Source organism: Marmota flaviventris, chromosome 5, assembly GCF_047511675.1.
Source record: "Marmota flaviventris isolate mMarFla1 chromosome 5, mMarFla1.hap1, whole genome shotgun sequence".
NCBI lineage: Eukaryota > Metazoa > Chordata > Mammalia > Rodentia > Sciuridae > Marmota > Marmota flaviventris.
In genome coordinates this window covers 163323355-163350235 of record NC_092502.1, presented here as the reverse complement: position 1 = coordinate 163350235, position 26881 = coordinate 163323355, and the positions used below count along the sequence as shown (strand labels likewise).

Genomic DNA, 26881 nt, shown 5'->3' with positions numbered 1-26881 from the left:
GCCCAGTGTGGAAGGAGCTGGGCTGGCTCCTGGCCCACTAGAGTGGCACAAGGGTCCCAGCTGCCTCTTCCTCGCTCTGACTTTTCCTTGCTTAGTCACCCCACCTGCTTTGGGGTCAGCGCCTCCTGGGACACACCCCCGCTACCCCACACAAGGAGACCAGCAACAGTGTCCCTGACTCAACATGGCCCCTACTCTAGCCCCTCACATGCCAAAGGGCCTGCTGGCCCTGCTCCCCCGCCTGCAGGTGTGACTGCCCTGGGGGCCCTTGCCCATTCACACCTCCCTGTGAGTGCACACTCGTGGGAGAAGCAGGGGTGGGTCTGCGTACAACAGTGCCCAGAGCAACCCAGCCTCTCCCCAGAGATGGAGTGAGGCGGGCAAGGGCTGCCTCGTGTTCCTTCTCTCCTCCTTGGAGCAGAGCCTGCTGCTGGGGACCCCTTTGCACCTCCCAGGGTGTCCCTGTGCAGCACCTTCTCCTGACCTTGTGAGACTCCCTCAGCCAAGGGCAGTCCTAGGAGCAGAAGCACGTGATACGGTCAGGACGCCCTTGAGGCACAGGTGTGTCCCAGGAAGGCAGGGCCCTGGACTGACCATATCTATGGCCTACAGCCTACCTCTTGGACACGAAGGGCCATGCACCGAGTGGTTCCCTGTCTTCTTCTGTCCTCCCCGTGCCCCAAGCTCAACCCCCAGGCCTCCCCACAGGGACCTTAGCTCAGACTCCTCCTGCCACAGCAGCTGGGGACTGAGGGGTCAAGCCCCCCAGGAAGAGCCTGTGCTCCAGCCCTCCCGTTGCACCGACCTCCTTACTCAGGTGGCCCCTCCAGCTCCAGCAGCAGGTGCCCGCCCCCACCCACCTACCACCCTGGCAGCTGGGTCCTCCCAGCAGGGTGCCAGGTGCACCTCCTCGGGCTCCTTGGGCTGGCTCCCCTAGCAGACGGTTCCCCTTGCCCCTGTGACGGGACAGTGCTCCTCCACACCCCCGGCCCTGCTCCAGAGGCAGACACCGTCCCCTGACCCCGCCTGCCCTGGGCCCAGTGCTCTGTGAGGTGGGCCTTGTCCTCCCAGGGGCCTGCTGCTTGAGGCTCCCTTCACTTTGGGTGCTCTCCCTCCTCAGTTGAGCTGCCCACTAAGATCCTCAGCTGGAGTCACCTGCGGGCACTGTCCCCTCACCGCAGCCAGGGGTCACCCTTCAGAGTCAGCAAGAGGCACGTGGTCAGCTGCAGAGGCCAAGTGCAGGAGCTGGCTGGGGCCTCTGGACAGGCTTGCAGAGCCCTGCGTGGGGGCTGGACAGCAGGCAGCTTAGTGCCTCTGGGCGCCTGGCACCCACAGGCCTGGCCGTGTGCAGAGGGAAGGACACAGGCTGTGGGAATGGGTGTCCTGCCGCACGGCTCACAGGCTCCCTGGCTTCACCCTGCAGTGACGAAGCTGAGTTTTGGGATAACAGCACCTCGGAGAGCAAGGCCTTAGGGCACGCCCAGCTGCCGTCCTGCTGGCCGCGGGCAGCTGTCTGGCCTTGGAGGGCCCCTCTGCGGCCTCAGCACTGCTTCCCACAGGCTGTGCTGCGGTGGGTGTGACAATGTGGCAGTCGCAGGGTTACTAGGGCTCTCCTCATTTGAGCACAGCCTCTCTACCTTGTGGGGACATGCATTTAGGCTGGCGAGGCCCATTGGCAGGACAGCATGTGCCTCTGGACCCACTCTTGGTTTGTGGATTTCCTGAGAAGCAGCAGCAGCAGCCACCGAGGTCCTGGGTCACCTCTCAGAGTCCTGGCTGGTGAGACTCTGGCTGAGGAAATCCAGGGCAGATCTCTTCAGGGGGAGAGCTGCAGGAAGTGGGGTGCTGGGGTGCTGGGGTGCTGGGGTGAGGGCCACAGGCGCCAGACACAGCAGCCTGCTGGCCTGCTCCCCAGTGCTCTGGGCAAAGGCTTTTCTTCTTGAGGTCTTTCAAGGCTGATGCCAGATGCCAGGGAATGTGGCCCCGTCACCTCCACTGAGCTTCCCCCCATCCACCTGCCCTTCCCTGCGGGACTCCACTCACCCCCTTCCCGCTCTTCTCCCTCTTTCCCTCCTCCAGACCCCTCCTGCTCTGCCCTCGCTCCCCTCGCTCCCCTCCTTCCCTCTCCTCCTCTCCACCCCTCCTCTAGTCCCTTCTCTTCCTTCCCCCTCCCTCTCTCCTCCATCCCCCCTCCTCCTCCCCTCTTCCTCTCCCCTCCTCTCCTCCTCCTCCCCTCTTCCTCTCTCCTCCTCTCCTCCTCTCCACCCCTCCTCTTCCTCTCTTCCCTCTCCACCCCTCCTCTCCTCTCTTCCTTCCTCCTCCTCCTCTTCCTCTCTTCCCTCTCCACCCCTCCTCTCCTCTCTTCCTTCCTCCTCCTCCTCTTCCTCTCTTCCCCCTTCCTCTCCTCTCCTCCTCTTTCCTCCACTCTTTCCTCCTCCTCCTCCTCCCCTCCCCCTCCCATTGTCTGGGCTTCCCTCCAACCCAGGCCTTGGACTGGGGTCAAATCACAGGGTCCTGGACTTCCTTTCCTGGGCCTTGCTGCCTTCCCAGGAGATGACCCTGGGAGAGCACTTCCTGGTGTGGTAGCCCCAATAGGAACAAATGACCAGGGACAGTAACCCCAGGAGGGCGAGGGGGTGCCCAGCTTCCATCAGAGCCATCCTGAGCAGCACAGGTCTTCCCCGGGCAAGGAAGAGGAGGGTGAGGGGCATCCCCTGCCGCGTCGACCCACTCGGCTGGCTGTGGTCTGGGGGCAGCTTGCTGCTTGTCCTCTGAGGTTAATGCCACCATCCTGACCCTACACTGGGGCCCAGATGACAGGCCACCCTGGGATGCTGAGGCCACCAGGGACAGCAGGAAGCAGTTGGACATCTGTAGGAGAGTCAGGGCTCAGTCTCCCTTAACTAGTGGCTGCTCTACCTGCGCTAGGAGACTGTTCCCTGTCTAGTGACCAGCCCAGGGTCCTCCTGAGGAGGTGGAAGGTCTCCTGCCTCTGTTCCCGGTGCATCTCTCCCAGTACTCTCTTTATGGAGGGAGGGGGAGAGAGAGGAGAGGGAGAAGGGAAGGAGAGGAGAGAGAGTGAGGGGAAGAGGGGGAGAGAAGGAAAGGGAGGGAGAAGAGGGCGGGCGGGCGGGGGAGGGGAAGGGGAGGGAGGGGGCAGCGGCGCGGAGGGAGGGGACGGAGGGGGAAAGCCAGCAGGCTGTCTCGTCAGCAGCTCCAGGCAGGCCTGCCCCGGGAGAAGTAGGTGGCGAACGTCGCCTGCGTGATCTCAGGAGACGACCACTTTAAATCTTAATTGGTTGCCTTTTAAATATCATTTAAGGGCTGGCTTCCCTGCCTCTCTCTAGTTAAGAAGGTGTCGTGTCAAACTCTATTACCTTGCTGGATGTCTCTCCCTTAAGTTAAAAAAAAAAAAAAAAAAAAAAAAAGGAAAGGAGAAAAAAGAAAAAAAATGGAACCATCAGCCACGGTTTGAGGGGTCGATAAAGCTTTTAGATTTGGAGACGTTTTCCGGAGCCCATTTCCTGCGGCTAGGAGTTGTTAATGGAGCTTAAGGAATTATCTTAGACTGGGCGGCCGGGAGAGCCGTATATTTCCCGCGCCTGTTCCCTTGTCGGGTCTGAATATGCTGCTGTCAGACTCGCTTAATGAAAAGTAACGCGCCGCTGATTACAGTTTTATTTGGCTCTATGTAAAGAGCGCCGTTAATTTAGCCTCTCCTCTCCGCGTGTTTGCATTGGCCACGCCTGAGTGACCGAGCGCTGGCCCCGCGCCGCGCCGGGCGCCCCGGGAGGGAAGTCGGGGCTGGCCACCCTTCCCCCGCGGAGACCCGCCGGACCCCTTCCCCCCCCCCGACGTCCTTCCCCCACCCGGTGCGAGCCCCGCCCACTTCGCGGGCCGTCCCGGCGCCGCGGGGTGGGGGCGCCCCCAAGGCCAGGTCAGGGTGCGCGAGGAGAGCGTGGCGGGCTGTGCCTCCCGAGGCGAAGGGACGGGGCTGTGGGGTCTCGGTGTGGCGGAGCCCCTCCTCACTTGATCCTATTTCACGCAGTCTCGCAGTGTATTCAAACAAGCGAGTTCCCCTGAGATCTGGGGGCTCCAGCGAAGTGGGATTCCCACGCCCAGGGCCGCAGCGACAGGCGGGTCCTGGCGCCAGGGACTCTGCCCGGGAGGTCCTAAGGGCAACAAGCTTGGCCAGCAGCAGAAACCCTCTGGGCCCTGGGGTCGGAGTTGCTCCCTGGCCGGGATCGCCCACCGGAGGCACCGGCGTGCTCGCCCGCGGCTTCAAGGCCCCAGCAGAGCTGCCTGCCACCAGGGCGCCAGGCTGAGTCCAAGTCCCCGGTGTCTGCCGCCCCAGCCTTCATCCCTGCCTAGCCCCCAAATGGCTTATTTCTGCTGAAAATCTCTGGCTTTGTCTAGGGCGGGTGGGGGTGCGCTGGAGAGGCCGCCCTTGGTCGCATTAAAATTCCTGGCGCCCCAGCCTCGGGCCGCAACGCGTCTCCCCTGAGACTCCACTTTCGCTATTACTGTCAAGTACCCTTGACTCTTTATTTTTGCCCTTTTATCTATTACAACTAATTCGAGTTCTTTTGCCCTTTTCAGTCTCAGACGTGGGCTTTCTGCAAAGCCTCCCCTGCCAGCGAGCTCTCGGAGCGCGCAGCCTTTAGAAATTGAGGGGTTTACTGTCAAAATGAAAATTTCACTTCAAATTATCTTGGCTGATGCTCGCTCGCCAGGCCGGGGGCTCCCGCCGCAGCCTTTTGACAGGCACATCAGCGGCGAGCTTCCGAACCTCGATAATATCATCCAAGAGAGTGAAAGTGAAAGCGGTGACAGCGCCGGCCGCTACAATCCAATTACCCGACGGCGGCGGGGCGGCCTCGCGCGCTCGGGCGGATGCGTCCCGCCACGCAGGGTTCCCTCTCCCTCGGGTGCCTAAACTTGCGCCAAGGCTGACCTCGATAGCCAACCGACCAGTCTTCCAGAGTTCCTTGCCAACAGAGGCCTTGCCGCAGAAACCAGGGCACCGGGTCGCCCCAGATGCGCCCCACCCAGAACCCAGGCTGGCAGAAGAAAGCCCAGACCTCTTCTGTCCCTGGAAGTTAGGCTGCCTGCCCGCCTGCTCAAGAGGTAGTTGCATACCTCCAGCGCTCTGCTCCGTCCTGGACAAAGGCCACTGTTGCCCTGTCCCGCATCCCCTGTGCTGTCCTGCCCTCAGGGAGCTCCCTTGCTTGCTGCTCCGACTTCCCTGTGGCCATTTGGAACTTTTAGGAGGCCCTCGGGAGCCAGAGCAGCAGGCTTGCTGGTGAGCCAGAGGGCAGCACGACCCCTATGAAGGATGCCAGGATGCCCCTGGGGAGATCAGCGAGGACCCCAGGCTGCAGCAGCTGCTGGCGGCTACTCGGCCAGTGGAGATGGGGTTCGAACCAGGGATCTGATGGAAGCCAGGGTTCTGTGCAGGCAGGACCCTCCCCAGGCCAGGCTCTGCCCCAGTGCTCCCTCAATTGACCCTCTAGTTCTGCCCAGCCCTTCTCCCCCTGCCTGGGAGATCTTTCCACCCAGCTCCACCCCCTACAGCCCTAATTTATGTGAGAAAGGGCCTCTACAGGGGGTGAGGCCGGGTTAGGGAAGGCCAATTGACTTCCCCTTTGGTAGGGCAGAGGGCCTCCGCAGGTACTGGCTTTAGGGCAGGGTGGCTCCTATGCACCCCCCTCCCCCAGGACACAGCCCTAGGAATTTGGAAAGTCTAAAATTTGTTCTAATTCAGCCAAAGAAACTCCTTTTGGCTCAAAATTCTGGAGTCTGGCAACAACGGGAAAAGTGGAAAAGTTTTTTCTCTGTCCTGTTCTACAGGAGGAGTCCAGCAGAAGGCTCAGATTTCTCAGCCACTCTCCTGTTTTCAGTGGCTTTGGTAGGACTCTGGTGGACTCAAGGGGGCAGGGGGGTCTTGGGTTGACAAGGAGTTTATGGAGGTGTTGTCTGGTGGACACCCACCCCACTCCACCCTGCCCGGCCCCACCCCATTCCTTCCCATGGGCATCAGCACCACCTCCTCTGGCACTCTCAAGCCCCAGGTTTTGAAATGTGTTCACTCTGCAATGCAAACACCATCACTGGGTTTTATTAGCCTCTCTCTGAAGCAGGCAATTATTGGTGTGAACATACATTTTAAAAAACATAATTTTATCGAGTCAAGAATGTGCAACAGTGTAAACTTGGTGGAAGTGCTGTTGGTGAGCATTATGTGCTGAGGATGAAGTCAGAAGATGAGCAGGCTGAGAATTCATAAAGAAGACCGGCATGCCCCCAACCCCAAGGAGACAGCTACACAAAACAAGCCCAGGAGCCCAAACGCCCTCTCCTTGTACACTTTGGATGTAAACTTGATGCTTCAAGGGTGCTCCCATCTGCTGTGAGAGCGCTCTCCCTGCTGGGTTCAGGAGTTCAGGGGGATGGCTCTGGTAGACTCATGACCAGGTGGGTCCAGGGGATCTTGGTGACAGCACACGCTTCTCTGTGGCCCTGGGGAGACTGAGTCCAGTGCTCCTTCTCAGTATGTTGGCAGCCTTGGCTTGGCCACGCTCTTGCCTTCCTTTGGAAACTCAGTAAAAAAGAGTCTGGTCCTCTGGGCCAGCGCTGGTTCCCTTCTCTGTCATGCTGGACAGGTGGCATCAGGCGCAGAAGGGCTTGCCTCCAGCCTTGGGCATGGCCAGCAGCTCCCTGGCAGCACCTGCAGCTGGGGCATCTTGGGGTGCAGCCGAGGGGAAGGTGCGGGCCAGGGGCGCTGTCAGCATGTTGGCACTGGCCCCCAGAGAGCGTCCCAGAGGCCCAGGATCCAGGAGGGCACCCTTGGCGGTGGCCCAGGCCTGGTTCAAAGTGCTGTGCCTGAGGATGGGGTCATGGAAGACCCCGTCCACCCAGTTTCTAAGACTGGTTACTGGGGAGTCCTGGTGCCTGTCCAGGGCACCGAGGGGTGCCGGGACCACAGAGGAGGATGAGGTGGGTGTGGAGGATGTGGCTGCAGGGGCAAGAGGAGCTTGACGCTTGAGCATGCAGGACGGAAACTCAGTCTGGCTCAGGGCAGTGGCTGCTGCAGCAGTGGCCGTGTGGGCCAGTGACCAGATGCGAGGCTTGGACTCCAGACCCCCTGGCGTCCCTGTAGGTGCAAAGCCCAGCTTGGCCTCGCAGGCCTGTGGGTCACCCTCTGTGCCTGGCTGTTGCTCCTCCCTGGCCACTGTGCTCCGGAGGCAGCTCCGGGCCCTCTCCAGGTCCTCATCCAGGGCAGCTCCACCATCCGTGGGCAAGGGCAGCCGGAGCGGGCCGGAGGCCTCTTTGCCTCCAGTGCCAGGGCCTTCAGGTGCAGCAGGGCCGCGCTCCAGGCTGCTGTCCAGGCGCTGGAAGGGAGCCTTCAGCTCACACTCTGGGGTCTCTGCCTCAAGTGGGGCGAAGTCCTCCAGGTCACTGAGGTCCAGCTCCTTGTCCTCTCTGCTGACAGCCTCTGCCAGGAGAGAACACAGTCCAGTGGAGAAAGACAGCTTGGTGGGTCATGAGTCGCCCACTCCTCCTAAGCCACATTATGGAGTCCAGTACTGGACAAGGAAAAGGCCTGAGGTCCTTCTCTGTCTTTCCATCTCCTTTGAAGGTGCCCAGGACTCCACCTGGTGACACAGGGGACTAGATTGATTTCAACCTCTAGTGTGTGTGTGTGTGTGTGTGTGTGTGTGAGAGAGAGAGAGAGAGAGAGAGAGAGAGAGAGAGGGAGAGAGAGAGAGAGAGACAGAGAGAGAGAGAGAGACAGAGAGAGAGAGAGAGAGAGAGAGAGAGAGAGAGGGAGGGAGAGATTCTAAAACTTGACTTGGACTTCTCTAAGTGTGTCCAGAGGGGACCACCACAGTCTTCAGGTGCACAGGGCCTTACCCACAACTCATCTGCTACCCAACTGGTCCTGGGAGGTTTTGTTTTTGCTTGGCTCAACTCCCCTCTGTGCCTGGCTGCTTGTCTCTAGGTGGTAGGAAACCCTGGAAAAGTCCCCTGGAAGCCTGGCTGACCCCAGCGCCAACTTCCCAACTCACCTTCGCCCTTGGAGCTCTTGAGGGGCTCTTCCTGTGCCTCCTCCTCGCCGGCCTCCTCCTCCTCGCCCTCCCCATAGGGCCGCTTCTCCTCTGCGCATTTGTTCCGAGGCGGCCACGTCATCTTGTTCTCCTTCTTGAGGCGCCGGCGCGCGTTGGCGAACCAGGTGGAGACCTGCGTGAGGGTCATCTTGGTGATGATGGCCAGCATGATCTTCTCGCCCTTGGTGGGGTACGGGTTCTTGCGGTGCTCCTGCAGCCAGGCCTTGAGCGTGCTGGTGGTCTCACGAGTGGCGTTCTTGCGCCGCGTGCCGCTGTCCATGGTCCCGTACCTGGAGACAGGCTCTACAGTGGGGCATGATCGCAGCGGAGGGCCAGCCGCCGCCCAGGCCGACCCTGGGGGTAGGGGCAGGGCCGCCAGGGACGCTGGGATGGGCTTTGCCTCCCTGTGTCGGGTTGTGTGTGTGTGTGTGTGGGACGCCTGGCCTTTTGTGGGCGGAGGTCAAAGAGAGTGTCATTAATATGACAGGGAGCTTGGCTCATTCCCAAGTGGGAGAGGTCATGGCCTCTGTCACTCTCCAGAGATATTTCCCTGAGGTTCTTGATGGGGCTTCACTCCTATTTCTTTGATCTCCGAGCCATAAGAACACTTTGCAGGCATGTGACCTCCCACCCTAATATGCAAGTCCCTGCGAGGAAAGGTCACGGTGGACCGGAGCAGAAAGCTGCCTGCTGCCTCAGTGCGTTCAACTGTTATGGTCACCCAAGGAAGATGGAATGACACTGTGGCCTGGACTGGGCATGGCCAGCTGCAGGGTCTCCCCCTCATGGCTCCCTCTGCAGGGCCAGTGGGTTCTGCTTGGACACTCAACCAGGGCTCTACTTCTTGGGGTACAGGGAGGTGACTGAGGCTCCTGAGGAAGTTGCCTTAGTGGACTGGGCCTTCCAGATGCCACGTCCTCAGAAGTTAGAGCAGTTTTTACAGCGTGAGTGGGGTGGGGTGGGGGACTGGGGCAAATTCTAGTTCCCCGCAGTACAGGCTGGCCAGGAGCCTGAGAAGCATGGACCACAGTGGCAGGTCAAGCCCGACTTTAGTGGTAGCAGGCTTGACCTGCCTCCCCACTTCCCAGGAGGGGCATGTTGACTGTGCATGGAGGTGGTGACCACTGATGGTCCCTCACCTGTCGTAGGGGTACTGGCCCAGAGCTGGCTCATAAGGGTAGTAGGCGGCAGCAGCCGCAGCTGGCGGGAGGCCCGCATGCGCAGATCCCGACCCGTCCTTGGAGTCGAAGCTATTCTGTAGGAGCAGAGGAGTCTGGGGTCGCAGCTTCCAGACACCACCCAGCTACAGCCCTTTTCCTAGGTCCCCTGGCTCCCCAGGCTCCGGGCTGAAACCCGGGCAGTCCCCACCACACCCACGTCCACACCTGCAGCAGGCGCTGCCTGAGGCTCATCTCCCTCAGGCCTTGGTTCTCCATTCCCCAAACTGGAGAGGGGACAACTGGAGTTCCGGAAACAGGATAGAAAGGAGAAGGAAAATGAAGGGGGAAAAGAGAGAATCAGAGTGGGTAAGAGGACAGCAGAGGTGGGTGTGGAGAAGGGTCATGGAGAGGCAGAGTGGCCAGCCGGGAGAGCAGGTGAACCGGGAAGAAGAGGGCAGGAGAGGTAAGGGAGGATGGGAGTGAGGAGCAGGGGAGGGAGAAGAGGGAGAAAGAGGGGATGGGAGAGGAAGAGGAAGAGGGGCTTGGCGAGTAGAGCCAGTGATCTTGTTGGAATTCAGTGGAAAAACATAAAACAAAAAGTACGCTAACAGCGGTGCACCCGCGCGGGGCACCCCGAACCCGGGCGGAGTGTGCCCGGTTCCTGATCCCTCTTCCGAGGGACTGATTGGGGAGCTCAGCTGGACGAAGACAACCCTCAGCAGTTGGGGGACCCAGAGGACTCACGACCTTGGATCGAGGGAGTGGGTTTGGCAAATCCAGGGGTAGGGGCGGGGCGCAGGAGGGTTGGGATGCTCCCTTACCAACGAATAGAAGGCAGACGCCTCTGAGCCGTAGGTCACGTAGTTACCATAGCCCTGTGAGCCGCCGTAGGGGCCCCCGTAAACACCGAGCGCGGCAGCTGAGTTGAGTTCGTGGCGCGCAGTGGCCAGCAGCCGGCTCTCGTAGACCGGGCAGTAGACGGGCGCTTGGGCTGAGGCTGCGGGCCCCGAGTCAGCCAGTGTGCGGCCACCAGACTCGCAGCACGTGCTCAGGGAGTTGGTGGTCATCAGGAACTGGAGGAGAAAGGGGCCGCGAGGATGGGCCGGGCATCCTGGCTGGAGGAGCTTCCCCCCAGGGAGTACCTCGCCTCCGTTCCCAGGGGTCTCCCGATCTCCACACCCTACAATCACGGTCCCTCTCTGCAAGCCTGTGAGCCTGGTCTCCTCTGAGCGTGTGGGACCCAGCCCGAGCCCGAGCGCTCCCATCCACCCCAGGTTCCCAAGGCCATTGGCCCTGGCGCTCCAAGTTTGTTTGGTGCCAGGTGCTCCCCCTCCCCGGGTCCCTAAGATCCTCTGGGACGCAGCCTCAGAGCCCAGTGGGTGGAACAAATGTGAATTCTAACGCCCTGTTGGATTTTATCAGCCCATCCGCCCTGCACAGGGGTTCGGGGTCCACCCGCCTGGCACGAGAAGGCCTGTTAGCTGGGAAGAGAGGGTCACCGGCGCGTCCTGCCCACCCTACCTGGTCCTCGCGGGGAGTCCCCTTACCTGGGGAGCCGAGGAGTAGGGGTATCCAAACTGAGGGTAGGACATGGCGGGCGCGGCCCAGGGCGGACAGGCGGGGCAGGAAGGACCCTGCGCGCCGGGGCCGGAGTGGTTCCGCCCCTGCTCCCGGGCTGCAGGCTCCTAGGGTCTGAGAGGACGAAGCGGGAGAGCAGGTTAAATCACCCACACGCTCCGCAAACTTTTGTAACCAGGAAGGAAAGTGAGCGGTGGTGGCCGCTTCGAAATCCGGAGCCACGGGAGGGCTCTGGGAGCGACCGACCCTACTGCGGCGACAGAAATACATATTTTGAAAAAAAAAAAAAAAGAACAAAACAAAGCAAAAACGAATCACAGGAACCAAGTCAGATGTGCGCAGTTTTAAGCGTCGGAGACACTGACGTCAGCTCCACGCCGCGCAGTAAGGCCCGGCCGCGGACGTGCGGGTCACTCGGACGCTAGCCGGGAGGGGTGAGGGCAGTCGGGGCCGCGCAAGCCGGGGCGGAGGGCCGTTGGGCTTTAACAAATGGATTCCATTCAAGGAGTCAATATCGGCCCCACAAACGGTGTTTCTCCTAAGTCACCGGAGGACGGAAGGCACTTTTAATTAGAAATTAATTAATGAGCATCTGCTCCTTCCCACCCCACTGTAATCATTAGTCTCAATTACAAATGAGACCTATGAAGGGACACACGAGTGAGTCTTCAGTGAAGATGTAATCAACAGTTAAAATTAGCCAGGCTCAGGCGGCAGCTGCCCGCCCTTCCTCGCCGCGCGCTCGCCCTGGGAGGAAGGACAGCTCTGAGGCCCCGCGCGCGTAGGCGCCCAGTGCTTCTCGCCACTGTTTAACCGGGTCTCCAGAACGCCTCGCTCCAGCTCCAACACAGCCACGAATGGAAGTTCAGAATCAACAGCAGCTGCCCGTCTGAGGTCAACATGCCCTCATCTGTGTGGGTCCCCGGGACTTTCCCCAGAGTCGGACCTGGGCCGGTGGCCCACGTACAGCTGAGTCTCCCCGGGCCAGCGTCCCCCAGCTGTGCCACCCCTGGAACCCAGCATCCCCGGAAAAGGCCCCTCCTTTTCTCCACTTGAGGTCATTCAAGTTCTTGCTCAGCCCACTGCCGCAGCTCACCTCCCTCCCCTCCCTCCCCCTCCTCTTCCGCGGGCCACCCTCCATCGGCCTCTCCGTGCCCCTCGCGGCTAAGCCAGGGACTGTCAGAAGCCCCTGAGCACTCTGAAGAACAGATTTCCTTGTTCAGGCCCGGGACCCCTCCTGTAGGCTCGCTTCTCTAGGCAAGCGGCAGGGCTGGGTGCAGGGGAGGCGACTTCGGGCGCCGGCTAAAGCGTCCCCCACCTCTGGCGCCAGGGTCTGTTTAGCACAGCTTTCTGCCTGGGGAGCATCGGAGCAAGAGAGGGGGCCGGGTGCTCACTGTAGGACTTCCCGGGGCAGTCCCCGGCCTCAGAACCTTGCCCTGAGTTCAAAGAGAAGGCCAACGCTCCCTCAGGCGAGGAGGGGGCGCTGGGCCACCCGGAACTCGTTCCCAGCCCTTGGCTCTGTGGTCCTCTGGGGCCCACTCTCGCCCCCTGCAGCTCTGCCCCACCGGGCAGGCCTCCCACGGTCGACGGGGAGCCTTGCACCGTGGCGCTGTGCAGACTTGCTTCCAGAGATTCCTGGGTTCAGACCTGTGAATCGCCCCAGGGTCACCCTCTAATTAATGGTGACGTTCTCGCCCTCTCCCCAGCTGCAAGGCTGCTCCCAGAAACGAAATCTGCCGGCCCTGACAGCTCTGTTGAAGGTGATTGATGACTATCTGGAGACCGCAGTACACATCATATAATATCTGCTGCGTAATTGCTTTAATTTACAGATGAAAATACGAGGAGTTCTCCGATGGCGTTGGACCGCGGCCGGCCACGTCCGAGCTGCTTGCAAAGGAGAACCATCGGAAATAATGAATAGCCGCTCCATGCAAATTATTCAGACAGTTTAGCGTCCGTAGCCGGGAGAGATATATAAAGAACACGAGTCAAATGACATTAATAATTGTTTTTGAATTCCGTATTGATTTCGTGGCAGGTCTGTTTATTTCTCTCTCACCTGAATTGCTAATACCACCTTCCTGTAAATAATAAGAAACTAGCCACCGGGCTTCTCGGTGGAAACGAATCTCTGTCTCTCTCGCTCTTCCGCCTCCTGCTCCTCCCCTCCCCCACCCCCTCCTCCCAACTCCTTCCAGTTTTCTGCCTTCGCTGAGGCTTTTGCAGAACATTCTCCTACTTTTCATTATTTATTGTTTACAAACAACTCACTCTCCCCGAATAATGAGGTCGGACCAGGGAGGGGAGAGAGCGCAGGGCGGCTGAGGGTTCAGGGCTTTGGGAGCAGGAGTCAGAGGGCAGGTCTGGCCCTCTGGACACGCACCCTACTTCTCCAGGCAGGCCTAGGCGGCGGTAAGCGCTCGGCTGGGCCAGCTTCCGCACTCTGCGCTCTGCCCTGGAATTCCAGTTCGCAGCCAGCAGCCTACCCGGGCTGACAGCCAGCCAGCCACATTTCCTTTCCGGGTACCTGGCCGGCCACAGCTCAGCTCTTGGGGAAAGATGCCCCCTGAATACGCGGCCATTCATCTTCTAAGCAGATGTGCTCACCCTCGGAGCGTGGGCGGGGGCAGCGCTGCGAGTCCTTGGGGGCCTCTGGGGGAGGGGTTTCGTGGCTTTCTTCGCCCCTCGCTGATCGTTTTCCAGCCTGTGTACGTAAACAGACGCTCCCAGTCCCCACTCCGCCCAGCTCTCACAAGAGGAGACCCTTTACCCCTCAAGAATCCTGGCTCCCCGGACGGACTCCACATCCTGGGCTGCTGCACACCCACACTCCACTTCCTGCAGGCCCTGGCCTGGGCAGCCTTTGGGGACCTGGTCCAGCCACACCCAGGGGCTTGCAATTGCCCCAAGAATCTCCAGACCTGCTGGGCTTCACCAGGCACCGCTCTCAGTCTCTGGCCAGCGAACCCGACCTACTGCTGACAGCTTGCACCCTGGCTGAGGCTCCCTACTCTAGGCCATCCTTGTTCCATGAATATATGAGAAATGATCCAACTGCCCTTCCTAAAAGGTCAAGCTTTGGGCCGAGGTACCGGTTCCTGGTCCAAGAGCAGACAGGAGTCCCAGGACCTCAGGGTGTCATCAGATAAATGAGCTTGCATAGAACAGTGAGCTGAGTCCAGAACTTTGAGAGTCCCACAGATACAAATACACCCATGAACAGGAGGTGAGGGGTGGAAAGGAGTTGGGGATGAGGGTCCAAGCTGGCCCCAGGGGACAGAGTGGGTTATGCTGAACATTAGGAGCTCATGGAGCACCTGTTTTGCTCCCGGTTGATGTTGGCTTTTGGAACCAGGGAAGGCCTCTGGGGAGTCGGGCAGGCCCTGACCTTCCTGGGATCAGCCAAGTCCTAGTGCTCTAGCCTAACCCACGGGCTACCCCTTCTGGCACTAAGAGCCACGGGGAGCTCCATCCAGGCAAATTAACCCCATCCGAAAGCGAAGGCTCAGCGCAGAGCCCAGAAGGGCCGAGGAACAAGGCCGAGCCCTTGCAGCGTGCACCCGACCACTGCTAGCAGGGTGCGGGACTGATGTGTGTTCTAGGAGTCGGCGATGCAGCCAGGGCGAAGCCGAGTTTGGCAGGTCGCTTCTTCGAAGTGCACCCCGAAACCGGCGGCACAAGCTGGTTTAATTTCCCACTCCCCGAACGCCCTCCATTCCTGCCCTCTCTCTCTGCTCTCCCGCTGCGCTCCTATGGCCAGCGGGCCAGCTCCAAGGGCGCTGCCAGAAGCAGGAAGGAGCGCAGTCCGGCGTCCAGAGGGCAGGCCGTGCCATCCCGCTCCTGACCCCTGCGTCCCGCGAGGTCCCCAGCGTCCCGCACCCCGCACTCCGAGCACCGCTTCGGTCCCCTCACCCCGCTTCCCGAAACTTGAAGCAAATGCAGTGGCCTCCCGAGACCCCATCAGCAAGCAGCAAACTTTGTCCCCTCCGGCGCAAGAGCAATCCTCGCAAAGTTTGTGCGGCCGAGCCCGCTCCCTACCTGCGCCGGGGAAGCGCCAGCCGCGCCGCTTGGGCGCCAGGGCCGCGGGGAGCAAGGCGCAGCCCAGGACACACCGGGGAGTCGCCGCCGCCTCCGCCGCCGCCGCCGCCGCCCGCGCCCCTCGGCGGCCGTGAGGAGCCTCCGCCTCCTCGGAATGGGGGGAGGGGTCTCAGAACCCCGGGGCGGGGGCGGGGGCGGGCGCCGGGACCTCGCCTACCTGCGGCGGCGCTGGGCCACTCCTGGCCGCCCGCGAGGACCCTGCGCGGCCGCTCGGCGCGCGCGCTCCGGCGAGGAACAGGCGACAACTAATGGAGACATTTCCAGGCGGAGCACCTGGCGAGCGGAGCGCGCCCGCGTCCCCAGGCGCCGCGGTCGTCAGCCGAGCCCGCACCGGCGTGACGTGGGCAAGCGAGCGAGCGGCTCCCACCCGGCCGCCCATTAACGCTTCCCCCGCGGGCGCCCAGCTCTTGCCAACTTTCCTCTCCGCCCTGCCGGCCAGCTGGGCGTGCGGGGTGTAGGGTGGGATGAGGGGCGGGCGAGGGGGCGGGCAGGGTGTCGGGGGCTGTTTGGGCGAGGACACCAGGCCCTAAGAAAACTCCCAGCTGTAGCGGGACAGCAGAAAGGCGGCGACACCGATTCTGACACGTTAGGCCTGCTGTGCGGCTCCGGCAGCCTTGGGCTCCGGGCCCCCAGGTCCTGCCTCTCCCGGAGGCAGTGGCTCTGGTTTTGGGCCAGAGCCCTGTGGTGGCCATCCCTGGGATTAGGCTAGGTTTTTAGGCCCTCCTCCTCTTTCCCTGCCCCTCCCCCACTCGATCATGCTAAGCAAGAAAAACCCTGGGTTTTATGCCTAGTGTCCACACTGGTCCCAGGCTTTTCTGACCCCAGGCCCTGGGCAGGGCAAGTGGGGGTAAATGGTGAAAAATCACAGAAACTGTTTGGGGGCCGTGTGCCCAAGACAAAGCACTGTTCCTGGGAAGGAGCTGGCTTACCACCCTTCAGAGCCAGGAAGCCTGGACCTGTGGCCTGGGGACAAGCATCGGGATGAACAGACTTCAGCTTCTTCATGGAGCCCAAGGCAGGGGAGGGGGCCTAGGTCCGGATCCCTCTCCCTCCTCTGTCAGCAACAGACTTCTCCCCCGAAGAATGGACACAAGTGAGTTGGTCCTCCCGGCTGCTGCTGCTTGGCAAGCACAGAGGGCAAACAGGGGGCAGGGCACCGCCTGGCCAGGCCAGAGCAGGAAGGGACTGGAGAATTATAGAGCCTTTGGCTCATGGACAAGTGACCAAACTAAGTCCCTTAGAGGGTCCCTCTGCCAGGTGCTGGCAAGGTCCTGGCCTCACCCTGGCCCCAAACCAATGATGTGTAGGTCGGTATCTCCTGCCCTGATGGGTACTCCCTCCATCTGCAGTCATGTCCACTCCAAAGAACCTTGAACCTGTTCCTCATCACAGCAGTGGCCTCAGCCAGGGGACGGAGAGCATCTCTGAACAACTTGTGCAGGCGTTCGCTTTCTGTCTGGTTTTCCCTTCAGAGCTCTGCAGCTGCTAGAGACGCAGTGGGAATGGCTCACCTCAGCAGCAGCTCATGGGGTAGTCTGTGTGCAGGCCTTGAGTTACCAGCTTCTTCACTGGGAGAGATGAGGGCCAGCAGTGCCCAGCCAGGCTGAGTGAGACTGGACACTGCAAACTGTGCTTCCGCCTCCTGGCTACTGCAGAAACATGCCGGTGTAGCTGGCCTCTGTGCATCAACCTGGGCATGCATGTCATGCGGGTGCTGCCTGGGTCACTCCCTGGGCACAGGGATTGGGGCTTGCTCTTCCTGCTCTGTCCAAGCCCAGGAGGCAGATGAGGCGGGGCTCCCTTACGCAGGGACAGATGGAAGTGTCCTTCTGGAAAAGGGTCAGGGCCCTTTTGACTCCAACAGGAATAAAGTGGAGAAAGAGCAGCTTGATCCCAGGAGAGAAGGAGTCCTGCTCTGGTTCCAGCCCCTTCATGGCTGCCTTGATACCAGGAGGGAGCTCTCTGCCTGGTCTCAGGGCCAACAGGGACAGGCACATGGGCCTCTCTGTGAGCTTGTGTGGGACAGAGATTCTTTTTAAAGCTAGGTGTAGGCCAGGACATGCGTGTCTACACCCTTGATTTGTTGAACTCACTTCACGTTCACTGGGGCCTCATTAGTGAGCAGTCATGGCTGACAAGCACCGAAGCTGCAGGAAGGTCACTGGCGGCCTGGGCATCCCCTTCTGAGGTCTCCAGGACCCAGACAACACTGGTATCCTTGGAAAGCACATGCTTAGGGGCTGACTCCCGGAGCGGGGAGGCTGTGTCCTCTGCTACTCAGGGACCCATCCTCAGAGAGCCTCATTGGGCTGCCAGGCCTGCTTTTCTGACTCAAGTGACCACAGCATGAGCTCCCTCCTGCTGCCTCTCAGCCCTTGACCTGCTGGGTGGACCCGCTGCCGCAGACTGCCCTGAGTTTTTTGCTGCATTTCGGGGCCCCTCTGAGTTAGCACTCTGAGGAAATGGTGGAAATGCCCAGGCCTTGGCCAGGGGAAAGTCCCTCTCTGGCTTCAGAGTGGGTGGTCAGTCCAGATGTGGGTCTGTAGCCTGGGCCACCTCTGCAGCTGAGCAGTTCTTGGGGCTGGCTGGTGGACAGGTCCCGGCACGTGCTCGAGCAGGGCCCACGGCCTTCCCACTGCCGTGCCCCTGTGGATCCTTTTCAATCCCTCCTTTGTCTCCTGTGCCGGCACGGCTGCCAGGGTGCAATCTGAAATGAAAGTCTCCATGCCCCTGGGGCTTGGCCATGCGCTGCCTCCTCCTCCTCACCTGGACCTTGCTGCAACACGCACAGGCATCTGGGGGCCGAGCCACCCTGTGCAGCTCACTGAGGCCCTGGTGCTGCTGAAGGGCCCATGGAGTGTCCTTCCCCCTCACTCCCCAGGCCCAGAGGAAGAAAAGGTCCTTCTCCAGGGCAATGAGGTGCCACCGTCCAAGGAGGGCAACCTGGGAAGGGTCACGGGTGCCAGTGCTGTCCTTCGGGGGCCTTAACTCATCAGAAGAAGAGGGTGGCACTGGGGAGACATGGCAACTGCAGCCTGGCAGCTGGGTCAGTGGCCTGTGGTCACTGCAGAGTGTGGTCACGAGGGCACAGAGAGGGCACCTCACAGCTCTGCATCTGGTGTTCCTGCTACTGCTCTGTCCTCCTGACGTGCAGTGAGACCCAGGGAGCAAACCTAGGAAATGGTCTCTTCCCTCTCCCTCAGGAGTACCTTGAACTGTGGACAGTGTTGAGCTGTGGATGTGCTGAGCTACGGCAGCGGATTTCAAGGAGGTTCAGCAATGAGCAATGAAAGGCGTTAATTCCAACAGTATCTGGGCTGTGTGCAGTAGAGTTTGAGGTGTTTGCCCAGCACAGCCTAGAATCACAGAAGCCTGGGCTGGGAAAGACAGCCACGTGAGACTGATTTCAGTCTGTGCAGAAGGCTCCCAGTGTGTGTTGTGGCCAGGAACGTGGACATCATTGTGACTTGCCATTACAGAGAAAGCTGGATGGATAGGTAGAGAAGAGACACAAGAGTGGCCTCCCCACACATTAAGTGGCAGACAGAAGGCCTTAGATCGAGGCAGCTCACTGCTGTCCTGTCCGTCTACACAAAGGAAACACATACTCCCCGTGGTGAGAGGAGCTGCATGGCTGCCTCGTGGGCCCCGTTCACACGCACCGTCCCACAGCAACTGCGTAAAACGTACCAACGCATGTCCACGGGTCGAACCAGAGGACGGAGGAGCTGTCTGGGTCACGTGTGGTCAGCCCCTCCGCACGGCCTGCAGGCTGGGCTCTCTGCTGATGAGTCCTGCCTGCCTCCTTCTGGCATTTTGACCTGGTCCCCACTATCCCCACAGAGGTTTGGGGATGTCTGTGTGAGGCCACAGGAAGAGCCCGAGAAGCTGAGGAACATGTCCACGTTGGCCTGTGTTGCCTTTGGCTGGCCTGTGAACACAGTCACGTCCCCTTTAAGGCCATTGGGAAAGTGTGCCAGTGACCCAAAGGCAGCCCAGAAACTGAAGTTTTCTTCCCAGACTCCGACTCGTGGGGAACATCACAAATCCTGAGCTCGACCTGAGAGTAGCTGGCGGCGGCGGCGGCCCAGCAGCAGTGACCAGTGTAAAGCGCCCGCTCTTAATCACTGTGGCGGCAGATCACACAGGAATGTCCTCCAGGAGCCAGCCGATTTCTATATAAAAACATTTCTGAGTATTTTTTGAAATTCAATTAATTGAAGGCCCCAGATAAAAGGAGCACATTCTTAATGGCTGTAAAACCACCCGGGGGGAGAGGGAGCTGAAGCCTACTTCAAAGCGTGGCAGGAACACTTACTGTCTTACTTCAGAAGTGCTCAGATCAATGAATCAGTTAAAACGACTCGGGCATTAGCAACCTGTTCGTTTTCTGTTTGGTGCTGATGGGGGACTCTTGTGTGAGCCGCAGCTCCTGAGAGGTCTGGGGTCCTGACGTCTGGTGGGCGCGGCGGGCACAGCTGGGGGCAGTGGCTCTGTGAGGCTGCCTCCCCCTCTGCAGGCAACTGTGCCAGTGCCCTGGCCACACCTCCAGGCCACAGACCGGGCCTTGAACGGCAGAACGCCCTGTCCCACAGTTCTAGGCCACAAGCATGTGTCTTCCCAGGAGGTCACTCGAGGCCTCCCTGCTCTCGGGTGGGCACTGGCAAGCCTGGGGGCTGCTTGCGGGTGTACTGTCCCTAGCTCTGCCTCATTGCCACATGGCACACTCCCCATGTGTCCCAATTTCCCCTCTTCATAAGGTCACCAGTCACTTTGGATTGCCCCCATCCAGCACGACATTGTCCTACCCAGCTACGTCTGCCACAAGACATTCTGATGGGCTGCGGGCCATGGAGACAAGTCCAGCTCACAGCGGCGGGTCCCTCCCTGCCATCTCTCGGGCTCAGCTGAGTTCTTTAGGGTGAGCCCCTTCCCCTCAGTTCCCCGTCACAGCTGTCAAGTTGCTCCCCCCGCCCCCTGGACTCACAGCCCCTTCTTCAGGGTCCACAGGACAGATGCCATTTGGCCCGCGGTCCCTGCCTTCTCTAGAGCTTGCGCCCCCTCTGGGGACTGAGGAAGTCCTCCCCGTCTCAGGGACTCTTGCCATCTGTGTCCCTGTCCTCTGCTGAGCTGGAGTGGCGCTCTGAGAGGGCTGGGTTTCCTCCTGTCCTGTTTTTCTTGTTTCTCTTGTTCTTCTGGGGCAGCACCCTGAGCATGGCCCTCCGTGGACACAGAATGACGTGGGAGAGCAAGGAAGTCAACTGGGTCCTCTCCAGGAAAGGACAGCAGATGGAGAAGCCAGCAACAGCTCCTTGGAGGAGGGGACACAGGGAGATTCTGGACGGGGCTTAGGTTTGTCCTCAGGGCCTTTATGCAGTGCCTGTCCTGCCCTGGCCTGGCCCTCTGCAGGCTCCTGGGGTGCATCACTGGACAACAAAACAGTGCAGAGCCTACCTCGGGCCTTGGGGGCACACGAGAAGACGGCACCGTCCACACGGGGTGGAATAAATGAGGAAACTGACCTGTAGGAGGGTGAGCTCTGTGGCACTCTGCTGGACAGAGTCTTCAGTGCAGGTAGGGCAGAAGTGGCTCATAGCCTGTTTGTGTGGCCTCGTTCTGTTGGTGGCAGCAAAGGTCCTGCTGACTTGGCTGCACATGAGGACAGCAGTCAACCACAGTTTTGAACCCTGGGACATGGGGATTGTTTGTTTCAGCAGCACAGCCTATTCTATCTGACTGATACAATCATTCTTTTGTAAGTCAGATTAATAATGTCATGATTTTGATTATGTGATTATGCTATAAAAGAATTGTTAATTGCATAATTATGCATTATAATGCAATGGTGTGCTATTCTGTGATTACATATTGTAATTTTCAATATAGAAAACGTTCCCAGACAGAAACATTAAGTTAAAGAGGAAATATAATGTCAGGGCAAAATATGCACTGGCCATTAGTGGCTGAACGTGGACACACGGGCTGTTAGTGCTGAATGTGGACACACGGGCTTTGCAGCCTTTCATCCCACAGGAGTCTTGAAGAGGCAGCTCTGTGGTTGCAGCCTCTCCAACAGGCTGCCTGGCACCCTTGGGACACAGCACTGGGTGTCCAGACAGAGGCCTCCCTCAGAGGTGCGGCGCTGGGAGACGAAGGGGTCCTCAGCTGAGTGCTCACCAGGGTGTCAGACTGTATGGGAGGCAGGGCACTGTCACAGCTCCAAAGACCTTAGAAAAACAAGGCTCAGGACTTTGAACTAGTAGTCCAGTGCTCGGGGAACTAGTTCTGGTGAGGCCCAGAGAATAGGAAACCTTACTTTTTGTGGTTTAGAATAAATGAAAAGATTGACCATTTAGTAATATCAGCAGGGATAGTATTTCATGTTGGTCGTCGTGTCCCTCGTGGACCAGTGATGTTCTGTCTTCACGTGGCTGGACCCGTCGTTTCCGTAGCTCTTTCCCAACTTGCCTACATTTTACTGGTCTGTTCCCTGATCCTCCACGTTCTTCTGTTTCTGTGGATCCAGGGTGTGCACGTGCGTGTCTGATCCACCTGAGCCGGCTGGCTGTGCGTGTGAGGTGGCGGTCAGCACCCTCTTGACAGCGGCAGCTGCTTTTCCTGTGATCCAGGCACTCCATCTTGGCTTGTGCCACACAGATCCGGCAGCTCCCAAGTCCAGTTCCTTCGTGATGGACACCTGTGGGTACACCATCCGCCCGACTGCAGGAGCACGTGAGCTATCAATGCCGGCTGCGGGCGGACCTGCGCCCACACCTGCACTGGCTGTGGTACAAATGTGACGAGGTCCCCACTGAGGGGTAGGTGGCCAACAGGAGGGAGCAGAGGCCGAGGGGACTTGGGACAGCTCCTGCCTGGCTGGCCTGCCCTTGCTCACGTGCCTCTGCCCCCCTTGGCTCCCTCCTAAGGTTGCCAACCTTCCTCGGGCCCCGGAGTTTCAGCCGGGACCTGGCTGCCCCACGGCTCTGTGTTCCAGCCTCTCTTGCAGCTAAGTGTGGTTAAGAGACACTGTAGCCGTGAAGACGTGGGAGGAAGTGTCCACGTAAATAAGGGGAAGGAAGAGCGGCATCGTACCCTGTCTGTCTGCCCCTCGGCTGGGGGAGGAGAGTGAGAGCAGCCACCCTGGACCACAGAGCAGCCAGGAGCCCACCGGCAGACTTGATTCCTGACACCCCCATGTCTGGTCTCTTGCTCTAGGAAGGAGAGACCGGTCCCATTTCAGCCTGTGGTCTCTGTGTCGGAGCAGCTGAGTCTGTCCCTGGTCAGGCTGGGCCTGGGGACCAGTGGGTGGACGGGGAGTTCCAGCCTTGGCACTGACCGGGTGAGCTCGACAAGGAGACACCAGGAGGGCTCCGGATCCCTGGCTGTGGGCTGGGGTGGATGGTGCCCACCTGTAAGATGAGAGGTGTGCACCAGGCTGAGCCCATGGTCCTGGAGCAGGGGTCCTCACAAGTGCAGGCTGAGGGCTCTGGTGACGTGGTGGGGCTCACCCAGCACTCCTCACTGTGACAAGTCTGAACTGTGCATTTCTGTACCTGGAACTCATACAGAAAGGAGGCAGTGAGCTCGTGTCCTGCAGAGGAGCAGCGCACTCGTCACCGTGACCCACAGAGCACGTTGTCAGGCTTCCCCGGCAGGTATTTGGGTGCAGTTTGGCAGTGGTGTTGGCCCCTGGAAGGGGGTTTCCTGCTCCACCTGAGCGTCTTTCCCCTCTCTTTAGCTTGTCATCTCAGTGCTGTGGCGCTGTCATGTGACGTGCTCTTTGGCCCCGGAGGAATAGATACTTGCTTCAGTACATAGCTTCACGGGACTCACCTGCCTGGACAGCTCAGGGTGAGTCTGGACGTTGCCCACTAGTGGGGTGCCTTGGAGAGTGACTCTTGCTTCTGCCAGAGCCTGGGTGACGTGGGGGTGCGTTCTGTGTCCACACAGGCTGAGGAGGCCAGCAGCTTCCTCCTGAGCTACTGCACACCCTGGTCATTCAGGTGCCCTGTGAGGTCTCGGAGCTAGCCTCTGTGGCTGCAGGTCCACGTCGACCAACCTTGAGTGTGAGCATCACACCAACTCTCACCCTCTGTGCAAGGGGCTTCCTGTGCACACTTGGGACACTGTCTTTGGGAATTCTTGCTGGAGCTTCTTGGGCACAAGGATGGGGATGCTTTGTGCTCCACAACCAGAGAACCTCAGCCGTCTGGCATCTTCTCGGCAGGACGTTCTATTACAGAGAGAACGTTACAGAGTTGGTAAGGGTCTTATTTGGCACGCTAGCTAAAGCCTGTGACAGGTTGCAGTTCCCTGAATTCTGACATCCTGGTGTGTGTGTGTGAGGGGCTGCTGGGGATGGAACGCAGGGCCTTGTGCGTGTGAGGCAAACACTCTACAGCGGAGCTATATCCCGGCCCACGGAGTTCCTGAGATCCTGGTGGAGGTCCTGCACCCCTGGGACCGTGGGTTTGGACTCTGTTTGGACTTGGCCTCCCTGGGCCGTGCTCTGTGGGGGACTGATGCTCCGTGGGTCCTCTGCCAGGTCCTCAGAACTCTGCTGTCTTCTTTAGGACGACACTGGCTCTAGGGGCCTGGGGACTCACTTGCATATGGTGTGGGGTAGATGAAGTGGCTGCCATTTTGCTCAGAATGCGGGTCCCTGAAACCCCAGGAGTCCTGACGGGTTGGCAGGGGGCATCTCATTTCAGAGACTCTGGTCATCATAATTTTGGGATCTGTCCCTCTCCCTGCAATACTGGGAAAAGTCAGCTGTTTTTCTCTGTAATTCTGTCAGCTTTTTGAGAACTGGGTGGACGTCTCTGGGACATTGTAGCTTCTGAAAAATTTTCAGAGGACTAAACATTTTGAAAAGCCCTGAACCGGTGATCTGGAGACTCAGATTTTGCCCAAATCTCTCAGCAGCTGCCATGAGACAGAAGCCCCGGGGGTGGGGGGGAGGAAGTGGCCTCTCTACCCCAGCCAGTGTCCTGTGGAGAGCAGTGGGTCCCTTACCCAGAGGGACTTTTCATAGGAGGCCCGGAGCAGAAGGCTGTGTTTAGTTTGATAACAGTGCTAAGTCCCCCCGCCCCCCGAGAATCGCAGTAACTTGGCTCAATATTGTGAGTCACGGGTGGCAGGAAGGGAAGCATTATTGTCAGATAGAGGAGGAGATCTCTTTATTGGCTGTGGCTCCCTGAAGCATGTGCCCAACAGGAAATCAATGCGCATCTTTCTGGCCTCACTGCCTCCAGGAGCCTGGTTCCCACTGTGTGTGTTTGGCTCTGATTTGTTTTTCCGGTCAGATATCGCTGTCTCACAGCCTGCTCCCAACTCTGGGCTGCAGCTTTGGCTAAATCCTTGTCCCCTGGCCCTGGATCCTGGCATTCTCAGACCACCTTGCCGGGGAAGCCCAGCAGGCCGGCGTGCACTCAGCTTTCTGGGCAGCTGCCTGCAGAGTGCTCTTGCCCTCTACGGAGCTGCAGAGCTGCCGTGAGGTTGCTGCTTGCCTGTGACCCAAGATTCATGCGGCCACTGCTCTGAGATGGCCCTGGGGTTGGCACAGAAGAGTGGGCATCCCCAAGCCAGGCCTCGGAGGTGAGAGGCACGGTGGACCTGCTCTGTTCCATGGGCCCCTGGGAGTGGGCTGTGCCCAGGAGGGCCTCCACACAGTTTCTGTGGCTCTCATGGTCCCCATCCTTGATCTTTGCTGGGACACCAGGAGGGTGAGGCTCAAAGGCTGGGGCGTCTCCCAACCTCAACTCCTCAGTCTAAGGTGTTTCCCAGGGAGAACCGAGCATCCCAACACAGCAGGGCCCTCTGCCACTGCCGGCGTCCACAGCCTGCCCAGTCCTACCCGTTCCCCAACCAACCTGCCCGAAGCGAATTCATTGAGGAACCGACCCCTGTGTGAGCACGCGCCTGGAGCCCAGTGACCCCCAGTCCCTTCAGACGCGCAGCAGGGCCGCTTCTTTGCTTTTCTTCATTTATTTTTATGTTCTCATTTAAAAATATCAGCTTCACGGAGCCATGTCTGCACGACAGCTCACGTCTGACGTGCCCAGTGCCGCGGTCGTGGTGCGTCTGCCGCCTCCAGGACGGATGTCTGCCAGAGAAGCTTCCCAGTGCTCTCAGCAGCTGGAGCCCAGGAGCGCGCCACCCTCGGGGAGGGGACACCCACAGGCTGTTCCGCAGCCGTCCGCAGCGGGAGCCCTTTGTTCTGGCTCCCCTCGTCAGCACTGGGTCCTCCTCAGGCGCTGGTGGCAGGCAGATCCCTGAGGGCTTGGGCCTCTGGGGCTCCCACTGGTCCCTCACTCCTTGGGCTGCCAACTTGCTCTGTAGGAGGGCGAGCTGGAGAGCCCTCGCTCCAGTGTTGGCCGCTCCTGTCCACGGGCTGTGGGCTAACTTCTCCTGGGCCCTGGGGGACATGGTGGATTGGCACTTGCATCTGGGGGTCTCCTGGGGTGGGGTTCCGTTGGGGCTGTGGGTTCCCATCCCAAGCTCCAGCAGAGCCGCCCTTTCTTCTGTGTCCCCTCTGCTGAGGGGCATTGCAGGGGGCTACCGCTGTGCCGGGGTCTGAATTCTCTCCACTTCTCACGTAGCTGGACACCTGCACCAGGAGCAGCCACGTGGCCACAGGCAGGCAAGATGGACGAAGAGCTGGACCTTAGGACCCTCCACAGGTGGAAAGCAGGTTCCCTGAGGGTCCATGACCCGCCCTTGATTTGAAGATGGCCCGTGGTTTTTGACCCTGTTATTCTTATGGGGGTTTATGTGGCCTATTTTTGACCACTGGGAGCCTGGTTGCATTGTGTCCTCCGTCCCTCTGATGTGGCCTGGGGAGTCTTTGACGGCTTCTGCTTCCTAGAACAGCACGATGCTCCTGAACACTTCCCATTTCAGGTTTGGGATCTGCCATGTCTCCCAGCAGTGACCTCCAGAGGCAGATGGTGTTTACAGTCCACGAACTCACCACCCGGGCAGCGCGCAGCCCACACTCAGGTGGGGAGGCAGGACCCGGTCTGCCAGAGGGCCATTCGGCCACACACCCTGTCCTTCCAGCTTCTTCCTGCCTCCCCACGGGCCACGGCTTCTCCCTGGCTGCCGTGGGCTCCGGCAGCCTAATGTTGCGAGGCTGAAGTGGCACTAGGTTTCTCACCCACATCTCCCAGTTTTTATTTATTCTTGAAGTCGTTTTCCAATCAATGAAAGGAAATACCATGTCATGCAATTGGAGCACATTTTAGCTGTTGGGAAAACATGTTTTCTTTTTCTCAAAATGAATTCCATTGCCACCACGTGAGACAGGCTAGTAGATCTCTGTTCTCACCACCGCTTCCCAGGACTGCTGCAGTTTTCTTTAAAAAGAAACAAACAGCACAGTGTCCTGGGCAACACCTCCAGACACCTAGGAACCTGCTGCAGCTTCTGCCCATCACAGGTCCGGAGGCCACAGAGGACAGTAGGGCCGGGTGTTCTGCAGGACCTCATCAGCCCCAGCTGGCACAGGAGGAGAGTTTGGAAACGCGGCCCTACAGACCCCTGCTTGGGGCAGTGCTACCCAGGCTGTCTGCCACTCTGCTCTTGGAGACACGCGGTCACCTCTGCTCTGTCTTCTCTATTCAGTCACTAGGTCCAGCTCCCACCCAGGGGAGGACAGCCCGAGGGCACTGGCCCTGGGAATACAAGGCAAGACGCCATAACTGGAAGCCGCCAGGAGGGCCCCTGAGCCCTGGGGGGACCTGCCCAGGCTCAGGGGTCAGCGTGGGCCACTGCAGCCAAGGCCAGCTGCCTGTGGGCTCCCTGGCATCCCTGAGCCCCCAGCCTCCTGTCCCCCTCATCATCCTCAGTCCCCATTGGCCCATGTGTCCTTGGTACGTCTCTGAAGGGCACACTTTCCCACGCTCGCTCACCTGGGCATTTGGGAGTCGTGGG

At 59.7% G+C, this 26881-nt stretch overlaps 1 protein-coding gene across 1 annotated transcript; it reads right to left on the bottom strand.

Annotated features, from left to right (window-relative positions):
* Positions 1-6668: 6668 nt before the first annotated feature.
* Irx4 (iroquois homeobox 4) lies at positions 6669-10860 on the bottom strand. The gene is made up of 5 exons (XM_027943924.2): positions 10816-10860; positions 10090-10341; positions 9248-9363; positions 8070-8398; positions 6669-7495 (listed from the first exon to the last, which is right to left on the bottom strand). The coding sequence occupies exons 1-5, from the start codon at positions 10858-10860 to the stop codon at positions 6669-6671; spliced, it is 1569 nt and encodes a 522-aa protein (XP_027799725.1).
* Positions 10861-26881: the final 16021 nt, after the last annotated feature.

What these genes read in the sequence shown, in the direction of transcription:
- Irx4 (XM_027943924.2), bottom strand. Translation starts at nt 10,860, where the DNA reads ATGTCCTACCCTCAGTTTGGATACCCCTACTCCTCGGCTCCCCAG. An exon ending in CCTACTCCTCGGCTCCCCAG is followed by an intron (nt 10,342 to 10,815) that starts GTAAGGGGACTC and finishes TTTCTCCTCCAG; the next exon opens with TTCCTGATGACCACCAACTC. An exon ending in CGTCTGCCTTCTATTCGTTG is followed by an intron (nt 9,364 to 10,089) that starts GTAAGGGAGCAT and finishes CTGCTCCTACAG; the next exon opens with AATAGCTTCGACTCCAAGGA.